This window comes from Trachymyrmex cornetzi, unplaced genomic scaffold (genome assembly GCF_001594075.2).
Source record: "Trachymyrmex cornetzi isolate Tcor2-1 unplaced genomic scaffold, Tcor1.1 scaffold557, whole genome shotgun sequence".
NCBI classification, from domain to species: Eukaryota; Metazoa; Arthropoda; class Insecta; order Hymenoptera; family Formicidae; genus Trachymyrmex; species Trachymyrmex cornetzi.
The window spans coordinates 415,164-425,591 of record NW_017299868.1 but is presented as its reverse complement, the minus strand read 5'-3'; the positions used below and the strand labels follow the sequence as shown (position 1 = coordinate 425,591).

The 10,428-nt window shown below is 32.4% G+C and overlaps 2 protein-coding genes and 1 non-coding gene across 4 annotated transcripts in view; 1 reads left to right on the top strand and 2 right to left on the bottom strand.

Annotated features, from left to right (window-relative positions):
• Positions 1–1,425, bottom strand: part of LOC108765851 (thiamine transporter 2) — a 9,549-nt gene extending 8,124 nt beyond the window's left edge. The window contains exons 1-3 of the mRNA XM_018514702.1: positions 1,408–1,425; positions 873–1,067; positions 405–789 (exon numbers count right to left, since the gene is read on the bottom strand). Of these exons, the coding sequence (XP_018370204.1) occupies positions 405–789; positions 873–995 (508 nt within the window). The 5' untranslated portion in view covers positions 996–1,067; positions 1,408–1,425. The remainder of the gene's footprint in view (positions 1–404; positions 790–872; positions 1,068–1,407) is intronic.
• Positions 486–10,428, top strand: part of Adcy8 (adenylyl cyclase 78C) — a 21,704-nt gene continuing 11,761 nt past the window's right edge. Inside the window, exons 1-8 of one of the 2 annotated variants that reach the window (XM_018514700.1) lie at positions 486–561; positions 636–698; positions 2,383–2,604; positions 4,844–5,472; positions 6,920–7,167; positions 7,264–7,421; positions 8,581–8,770; positions 9,696–9,880. In XM_018514700.1, coding sequence (XP_018370202.1) covers positions 5,414–5,472; positions 6,920–7,167; positions 7,264–7,421; positions 8,581–8,770; positions 9,696–9,880 — 840 coding nt within the window. In that variant the 5' untranslated portion in view covers positions 486–561; positions 636–698; positions 2,383–2,604; positions 4,844–5,413. Of the gene's footprint in view, positions 562–635; positions 699–2,382; positions 2,605–4,843; positions 5,473–6,919; positions 7,168–7,263; positions 7,422–8,580; positions 8,771–9,695; positions 9,881–10,428 lie in introns of those variants that run through there. The other variant, XM_018514701.1, reaches the window with a different exon arrangement.
• On the bottom strand, positions 7,954–8,029 carry TRNAS-GGA (transfer RNA serine (anticodon GGA)). The gene has a single exon. It is a non-coding gene; the product is annotated as a tRNA-Ser (tRNA).

Genomic DNA, 10,428 nt, shown 5'->3' with positions numbered 1-10,428 from the left:
TGTCTTAATTAAACAATTTTTATAAGTATCGACACATAATTGATTAATTTCCTGCAATTCTAACGCAGTATTGACTCTCATAGCCTTGTTTATTATATATTAATCCTAATTTGACATTTTTGAGAGTTCTATTTCGAATTTAATTTAGTTTTATATATATATCGTAGATTAAGAATATAATTGAATTCGAAAAATTTTTAAAGAAAATAAAAACTTAATAGCAAAAAGCTTTAGTAGGTTCCAAGAATCCATGCGTTTCTTTAATGTAACAAAAAATGTGTTCCCCTGTTATGGATTGATTAATGTCATTACTTTGCATAAGCTATATAGAATTCTATACAAAATGATTAAATCATATAATCGGATAGTTTGACATATGCATCAGTTAATCTTATCTTGCGTACCTGAAAGAGTTATAAAATTGAACTGATGATAGTTTAATAATTCGAAGGAAGCTGTTAATTGTGCTACAATACCAGACATGCTACGGCCAAATAGTATGGCCGCTTTAGTATGCCCTGTTACTTCTTGATAATGTTTTTTATCTACTTTGGCATATATGTAAGTATAATAAGCCACTTCTGTTGACATATACACGCCGTAAAAGAATTCTACAATCTGGAATACCATCACAGTTTTGCCGAGTATTATCATGGAAAACGTGACGACACCAGAAAGACCACACAATACAATAATTGGTTTGTATCTAACAAAATCTGTTATTAAGAAGACAAGTATCAGTGTTGCTAAGTAACTGTATGTGGACACAGGATAAATATCTTGATTTACCTGAAAAATTAAACGTATCGTTAACAATTCGATTATTGAATGGACATAAAATCAATATAATATTCAATATTTCAAGAACTAACTTCCTCCTTTGTAAAATTCTTCCATGGTCCAGTTAAATAATCGGTTATAAATGATTCAGAAGGCCGAAATTCCTTAAAACATCCAAACATGCACAAAATACACGAGATTTTGATCCAATGCATTCTGCTTTGTGAATGCTTGTCGTTGTTTAATGAATTTATTTTAAAAAAATTAATAAAATCTTCAGTGCATCTCTGTAAGAAAAAAGAGAAAGCATACATTAATTTGTTTAACATATAATCAATGTATTAAAAAAATAATATAAATTTATGTTTTAGTATATTTTCATCTAATAAATAACAGTGTTCTAACAAAACATTTAATACAATAAAATAAGGTAATTCTTATTTAAAATCTAGAGATTTTATTTTAATCAATACAGTCATTTGTTTTAATTTCGTTTTCAATTAATTATTTTCCGTATTATATCTGTTCTTATTAAACTTCACGTATCTGTTATAATTAAACGTTTTAAATATCTTTTCCCACTACATTACATTTATTACAAATTTCTGTACAATTTTGCGCACTCACCCATGCTACCGTCTTTACTGACTCTACTACCGTCCGTTACTGCCTTCTAAATAAGTCTTTACAGTCCTAACCGACTCAGCGCATTGAACAAGATTGTACAAAAGTATAGAAGGGAAACTCCAAAACTGAGTTTATATATATATATAAATCACAGCGCACCTTAGTGAGGAAAATTGTAACACATTAGATCATAAACGAATAATGATAATGAACATTTTAATATACTATAATTATAAATAAACAATTTTAATCGCGCCGAACGTTACTATATTCCAAAAATAAAGTTATATAAGTTACTAAATTTTAAAAGTTGGATTGGCCACGTCAATTTTTATATCTATCATCGGTAATTTATCAACATTCTTATTTTGTATGTATATGCGTATGTGTGTGTATTTAAATTTTATTAATTGATAATAAAATTTAATTTGTGTTTTTAATTTATATTAAAAATTTGAAATTTGAAATTTCATTTTTGTAACTTCTAAAATTTAATTAATTTTGAATTTCTTTCAATATATCTTTTGTATTAATTATATAGTAATTTATTGATATTTTTACTTACATTTCTTTTTTATATTTCTAATGTAAAATCTTCAACTTTTTATTCTTCAGTAATATGTCTCGATCAATGACGAGGACAGATTTTTAATTCGAACGAAATCCACTACGAGCCACCACTGTCTCTACTTTAAAATTGGGATCGTACGGGTGATAATAATAAGTTAGACGGATATTATTTTTCAGTAGTATAACATTGTAATGCGTAGATCCACCCCTTCCTTTATATTTTTAAATAACATTTAATTCAATCATTTGCATGCATTTTCTTTTTATTGATACTCAATACCAAGTCAGAGAAAGACTCTTTATTATTTCTAATAATAAATGAATACAAATTTAGAGTATTAAAAAATCGTTACACCAGGGGTCTCTTTTCAAATACAATATAACAATAGCAATGTTATTTTAAAGTGTTGACTACGCCGACATTCGCGCCCCTTCTCCAGATCGGATTCAGGGGGGATGAGCCAACGATGATGGGGGATGCGGGTTGAACTTTATGGACATCTCGTAGATCCCGCTCGTCGGCTTGTCAAGAAGCGCGCGCGCAATTTTCGAGGTTTTTCTCGGACTCGATGCCAGGACGTGATAGAAAGAAGCCTCCGTTTTCTTTACCGAGAATTGACGATTAAGGTAAGCTATTCACTATCGTATTTAAAAAGCACACTTTTTTTTTATTGAAAAGCATTAGTATAAAAAAATCCTCTGTTTATGTTACATGCGATATTTATTTCATACAAATTACTTTCTAATTTTACATTGCTGTTTATTGAAATTGCAGCGCAAATAAAAATTCATGGATTAGAATTTGAATGGATATGAAATTTATTTTTTAACACCAATCGGTCTTCGCAAGTCCAGTAGACCTGGAATTTCTTCAACTGTTTTGTAAAAAGTGAATTATAATAAATGTTTTTTTACAATATTAGATAATTAAAAAATTTATAATTTTGTTCTTCAAATTTTGATTTTTAAAACAAAAAAAATTCGTTCAATTTAAAGTACACTAGATACGCACGAATATTACGCGAAAAGATTAACTTTACTGAAGTATCTAAAATTTAGCTAATTAATTATGAAAATTAATTTATGCAGATCTAAAAATTAAAAAAATTTTGTTTGGACCTTCAAAATAATTATGTTTAAAAAATTTTAAATATATAATATTGATTAGATATAAATTAATTAATATAAATTAATTAATAAAAAATGAAATTTATTGCGATCACAATTTTTTCATACTTCAGTTTCGATAAACAGTACATATACATATAACATACACTTTTTCATCTATCTATCGTATCGCGACTGAACACTTCGTTTCTTCATCCGAAGTCGCGTCGAGTCGTGATGAAAATATATATAATGAAGATATAAAGAAGAATCAGAATCTCAGGATTCGTGTCTCGCAAAAATACGAGATGATTGGTGAAAAAGAAAGTGTCGCAGAATTATTATCAACAATTGTTAAGAATTAAAAGCTATTATGTAATTAATTCATTATTAATTGCCTGAAAATTAAATTTACCGAATTTTCTACTAACAAGTAACACTATCCAACTGTCACTCACCAATCTGGATGAAACTATGCATACTTGTTTAACATTGAAAGATATCGAACCCATGTTTTTCTATTTTTCCCCAAAGTGAATTTTAAAGGTTGAAACCATCCCTTAATCACTCCCAAAAAATGTGTTATCTCGCCACTAGAATTTACTCCGATCATGTAGGTGGAAATTAAATCCTGATTTTAAATATATTAAATCCTGCACGGAAAAAAATGTTTGGTTGAAATAACTGGAATTTTGGTGGAAAATAAACGATCCAGAATTTTGGTTGTCTCTCTCTCTCTCTACTAGATTTCTGATTAAATCTACTAAATGTTGGTTATTTCAACGATAATTTTAATAGATTTAACCGGAAATTTTGTAGATTTAACTAGAATTCTGGATCGTTCATTTTCCACCAGAATTCTAGTTAATTAATTCAATCAAACATTTTTTTCTGTGTGATTTTTGTCTCATTTTTGCTGTTTTTTGAAGTTAGCATTGAAAAAATCAATGTTAACTTGACTTCCAAACGACTTTGACATTTGACCTTCAAGATCAAGGTAAAGACATTATTACATAGTTTTCTTCATCAACTCTACAATTTTCGTCGAAAACATATTTCGTTGCCACCTATATGCTCGGAGTAATTCTCATGGCGAGATAACACATTTTTGGGAGTGGTTGAGGGGTGGTTTCAACCCTTAAAATTGATTTTGGGGAAAAATAGAAAAACACGAGTTTAATATTTTTCAATGTTAAACAAGTATGCATAGTTTCATCCAGATTAGTGAGTGATAGTTGGATAGTGTTACTTGTAAGAGGATTTTATCTTGTTGGTTTTTAAAATAAATTTTTATGTATTATACAATTTTAATTTATAATTTGTGTATATTACATAATTTTTGTATGTACACTTATATCACTGTACAAAACAATACGCACACATGCACTAAGCAATTATGTATATAGAAACTGAAGCAATAATTCATCTAACAAGGAGACCTATGAAAGTGTCCTTATCCTATTTTAATGAGCTTTGAATATGTTTTCTAAAAAAAAAATAAGGGGCACGTATTTTATTATTTTATTTATATTTAACTTTTAGTCAAAACATTTTTTTCTACCTCTTACATGCAGTTTCGACGATATTCATTTCAAGAGAAAAAATCGATTTTTTTCAAAGGGATGTTGCACCCTAAAAGTGCGATTAGACTCATAAAAAATCCTTTATTTCTGTATAAAAAAACAACATATTCAAAACTTATTAAAATCGGAAGCGAACACTTCTTGAGGTTTCCTGGTAAAATATCTCCAATTCTAAGTTAGATATAATTCGTCTTTTGGTGCCATTTCTTTTTCGTCACATACCTCGTATGTCGCGGAGACGCGCCGTCGCGTTTAATTTTAATATTGACGAAGAAGTTGATAACACTTAAAGCCGTTAAAGGGACACTTGAAAGTGTTAGAGGAAAAAAAGTACGTAGGCGTCCCCGTGGAGGCGTTTTCGTCACGACCCGATACGCCCTGAGGAGAAAGGAAAAGATATGACACTTCGATCAGACGCCTCTCGCATCCCGCCGGTCGTGAAGCTAAAGAGTCAGGCCGGATCTCGTTGAACGAGTCGATCAACCGCCGTCGTACGCGATCGCGATCGTGGATCGACCGATCTCTCTTGTCGGAGTCTCTCTTTGCCGGAGAGTTACATACCGTCTCGTGAAAAACGACGTTTGCCCCGCAACGTCGCCGTGGTGCGAACAAATCGTCGCTTCTTCGCACTCAGTTTTCATTCAAGGTGTCTATGAACAATGCCGGATGATGCTAAGGCACTTGTTGCCTTACTGACGATCACAACGTGAGCGGTCAGTCGTGATCCGCGGATCATCGGGGAGATAATGATTACAGAACAGACCTGGAGCATGATGCTGGACAGCGATGTCACGAGCATCAACGAGTGAGTAGTCGACTCGCCGTCCTTCGACTTCTTCGTCTCTCCGCGAAGTGTGAAATTCGCTCGATCTGATCGACAAATATTTTACTTGGTAAATTGAATAGATTTCGTTTTCACGAGAATTATTTGAAAATCATTGATTTATACATGGGAAGAACAATTTTGCTGAAGTATCTAAAAATTTTAACTATAGATATAGACCTGAAAACCATTTTATTGGATCATTAAAATAATTATGTACGAGAGTGAAAAATGGACTTAGGCCACTTTCAAATATAAACGAGCAATTTTTTTTATTATTTATTGGACGAGAATAAAAATGTAAAGAAAATCAATTATTTTTCTACATAGTTCCCTGCTACTTTAATATATTTTTGCCAGTGAATAGGCGATTTGGCAATCCCGTTTTCACAAAAAGTAGTAGGTTGTGTCTGCAGCTAATTGTGCACGAATTCCGCTATATTGGCATCGTGTTTGAATCCTCCGAATTCTTTTAGCGGTCCAAACAAATGATAATCGTATTAAGACAAATCTTTCCACACGATTATCATTTGTTTGGACCACTGAAAAAAGAATTAGGAGGACAATACAATTCGTAGACGATGCCAGTGTAAAGGCTACTACTTTTTATGAAAATAGGATCGCCAAACTGCCTATTCGCTGGTAAAAATATATTACTGTGGCAGAGACCTATGTAGAAAAATTTGTTTTTTTTATATATATTTATTCTCGTCCAATAAATAATAAAAAAAATTCTCCTTTTTATTTGATCCACCCTCGTAAAAATTTCAAGCATGATAAGCAATACTACAAAAAGTTTTGATATTCGATTCAGCAATTAGTTTAAGCATCCTAATTATTTTGATTCAATAAAATTATTTTCAGATCTGTATTTAGTTAAATTTTTAGATACTTCAGCAATGTCGTTCTTTCCGTGTAATTTATCTAATCGCGAATTCAATTGGACGCACTCAAAGTGCCCTGGTGCACATTAAAGCCGTACACAAAGTAATATAAAGATATGTTTATAAATAAACATAGAAATCGATTAAATCGTGAAATACTCAATACATTTTATTGTACTATTAGGTAAAATATGTATTTCATGATTCGAAATATTTGCATTTCATTTTTATATTCAAATTAAATCAGTGCACAACGGCTTTAATATGCACCAGTGCGCACTAGTGCTTCCAATCGAATTCGCCATATATTATGTATACATTTATGATACAAAAACAAAACGCGCGCATAAAATATTTCTCTTTACAACGATATAGTTTACGTCAGGTGAACTTTAGATTTTCAGTACTGGCAGTAAATTTTGAAACAACTATTATAGAACATATAAGTGGGCAAATTTCACACTGCACGATGCTATGAATCGTTTTTTTTTTTTTTTCGTCATAATTGGCGAATCGATACATTACGCACGATAATCATGGATCAGGTCGAGCATTTCGCCGAGGAAACAGTTATGGATCAAGGCGGTGAAGAAATTGACCTCCGAAAGGCTGGGCCGGGAAGGACTGGCGGCGTGGGAGGATCGGAAGTCCAACACGGATCCCGAGGTCGCCGCCGAAGCGAAGGATGACGGCGAGGCAGCCTCCAATGATGACGAGACCGCGAAAGCGGAATCGGAAGCCGCCGACGGAGCAGAGCAGGCCGTAGCCGATGAAGAGGCTCAGACCCAACGTGGTACGAAATCCCAATCCCGGAATATCTTCCCATTTAATCCGACACAAAAAATGGAAAGGGAAAAGACTGGAAATGTGCGCGATCGTGTGGTTGTAGATGTCTTCAAGAAGGGGTTGCTGTACAAGGGAATATTCCTACCCTCGCTGACCAACAGTTTTCACAGCAAGCAGCTAGAGACGTCCTACCTTCTCTACTCGAATCGGCAAAGACAAAAGTCCCTGATTATGTTGAATATCGTGGACCTAAGCTTGAAGGTGAGCGATGCGGAAAAGCACGAAAAGTAAACCCAAATTAATTTTATATTCATTAAAATTGCGAAGAATGTAATTTTATTAACTAAATCAGGACATTTTTACACAGAAATCTATGTTCTATTTTAATCTTTAAAAATCTACAAAAGTTTGCAAAAGTTCTTAAAAGTCTTATAATCTACAATTTTATATCTTATAAAATTAAACAACTATGTAAGCACATACATATATCTTCTCTAAATTCTTTCCCTGAAGTGAGATTTACTCCAAAAAATTGGTAGAGTTATCTTCAAAACTTTTAATTAAAAATATATCTCAAATACGATAAAGAAAGCCAAGATCGGTCAAATTTTGGATGTTACAAATAATACATTTTATATATATTCTTTTATTAAATCAATTTATTCCAGATATAATTGTGAGTCGATAACATTCGGTTTCAATCATTCTGAAACACTAATAATCCTTCCTAAATTAAATTAGAATGAAAGAAAGAAAGAAAGGAAGAAAGTAAGAAATTTATTGCGAAAAATATTACCTCAGCCAGGATTCGAACCTGGGACCTCTCAACTTTCCGGGAAGAGTGTCTTAACCAGCTCGACCACTGAGGCCAAGATACTCATCTCGGAAAGTTGAGAGGTCCTAGGTTCGAATCCTGGCTGAGGTAATATTTTTCGCAATAAATTTCTTACTTTCTTTCTTTCTTTTTTTCTAATTTAATTTAGGGGGCATTATTAGCGTTTCAGAATGATTGTGTTGAAACCGAATGTATCAGCTCGCAATTATATCTGGAATAAATTGATTTAATAAAAGAATATATAATGTATTATTTATAACATTCAAAATTTGATCGATCTTGGCTTTCTTTGTCATATTTGATGTAATCACATATACTGTCGTGCTTAAAATTCTTAAAAATATATATCTCATACGAAAATGCCAACAGATTCTAAATTACATTTTCATATTTTACAAAGTTAAACAAACTTATGCATGATAAAGTAAAATTATTTTATTTTATCCTACGTAATAAAGATTAATTAAATTTTAAATCGCTCTTTAAAATTCTATAACAAATAGACAATAAAAGATAAAAATTCCCGAGAGATAAATGTTTTCTTCGCTAAACTGTGTGATGGAAGAGATTTTTATCGCGATGCAGATCACGCTAACAGCGATCTGGCTCTGGCAACGAGACTCGAATGGCGGAGGGCTCATCGAGGGTTTATCGTGGGCCGCGTGTTGCATGGCGGCGAATCTGGTGATCTGCGTGCTCGGCTGGTGGCGTTGCTTTTCTAACAATTATCTGTACTGGGCCTCGATATTCACTTGGTTATTAATAAATTCTCAAGGTGAGGCCCACGCGACTCATTCTGACCTATCGATTCCCATAATTATAAATGCATGCAATTATAATTACTTGATTTGGAAATAGACTGGTGCGAAGGATTTTGTCCCTTTTCCATGAAACTCGGTTTCGTAAACAAAATTATCGATTTAAGAAACAGGAAAATCCAAAGAAAGGAATTACTGATCTTTTCTCTTCAGAAAGAATGTATATAGAGAAGCTATGATTGTTTCAATTTAATTTTGAGTGTAAAAACTTTGAAACTTGATAACTTGGCTCTCAACTTTAACAAGGACGACAAAACTTTTACATCGTTCTAAGCAGTTTCGCTGTATCGATTCCGCAGTTGAATCGAATGGCGTCTTGCTCTACTGACCAACTAAAATCGAGCGAACATTCAGAGCGTGAAAAAAATGGAGATCGAAGCCGGTAATTTGATTGGACTTATTTTGAGATGCTCGCAAAAATAATCGTTTAAACAATTTCCGTTCGCGTTCAAGTCATTCCTGTCCTATACAGAACAGACCTTCAAGGCTTAGGAATATACAGAATATGCAATATCCTAATAATAACGTTTCCAAAATGTCTCTCGGATAAAATGTTCTATGTGGGGTATTCCTGCATTTCTTAATCGAGCATGTTACACTGAGAGAGCAATATAATAAATTTTAACAAATTTTTCTTTAACTAATGCCAGTTACATATTCACTAAATGTAAATATATTTATTTGGTACACAAATTAATAATTTAATTTAACTATAATATTTTTTATTTAGCAAATATTTATTTTCCATAAATAAATGTTATACCAGTATTATTGAAACAACTATTTATTAAAATTTAGTACATTTTTCTCTGAATGTATACGCATCGGAAGAAAGAATCAAATACCTTTGCAAGTAACGTCGCTTCTCGTGGCCGTTTACAGGTTTCATAGGTGCCGGTCTGAATTTCACCACGCAGCAGCGGCTTATGTGGTACATACTCTTCGTCGTATACGCGCCCTATGCGATGCTGCCTCTGCCGCTGCGATGGTGCGTCCTCGCCGGCTATGGAACGGCGCTAACACACATGGTGATGGCCGGCATAAGTCTCCTGCGGGACTCCACTTACGTGAGAAAACATATCTTAGATCAGTTCCTGGAATTTCCATTCAAAGTTTTCTCAAGAGATTTATTTAATTCACATTAGCCCTCTTATTGTTTTATTTTTCGAATAAAAACGTTATTATAGAGATTAAATCATTTCAGCGCACAGACGAATGATCTTTTATTATGCATGAAATTTTATTAAATTCTGATTGTAATTTTATTTCGTACGTTTGAATTTAATTTCTGATTTATAGTTTGAATCCTTCTTGATCCGACTGTAAATACTTATTTTGTTTAGCTGTGATGAAACTTAAATTTTATTTAGCTCTAATTATACCAAGGAAGAAGTATTGGCAGCAAAATTTTTTCTAAGTTTCGTTAATGATATGCGAAAGTATCAATTTTAAGCTTGGAGATATTCAAAGCGGAGTTTTTAAAAATTAAAGAGAATTTTTTTAAAAACGTATTCTTTTTCAGTGTAAAAAGTTCTACAACACGGAGAGAATTTTTCGTTATTTTTTACCGCAAAATTCATTACAAATTTCATCATGTTTGGTAATAAGCTTGGGA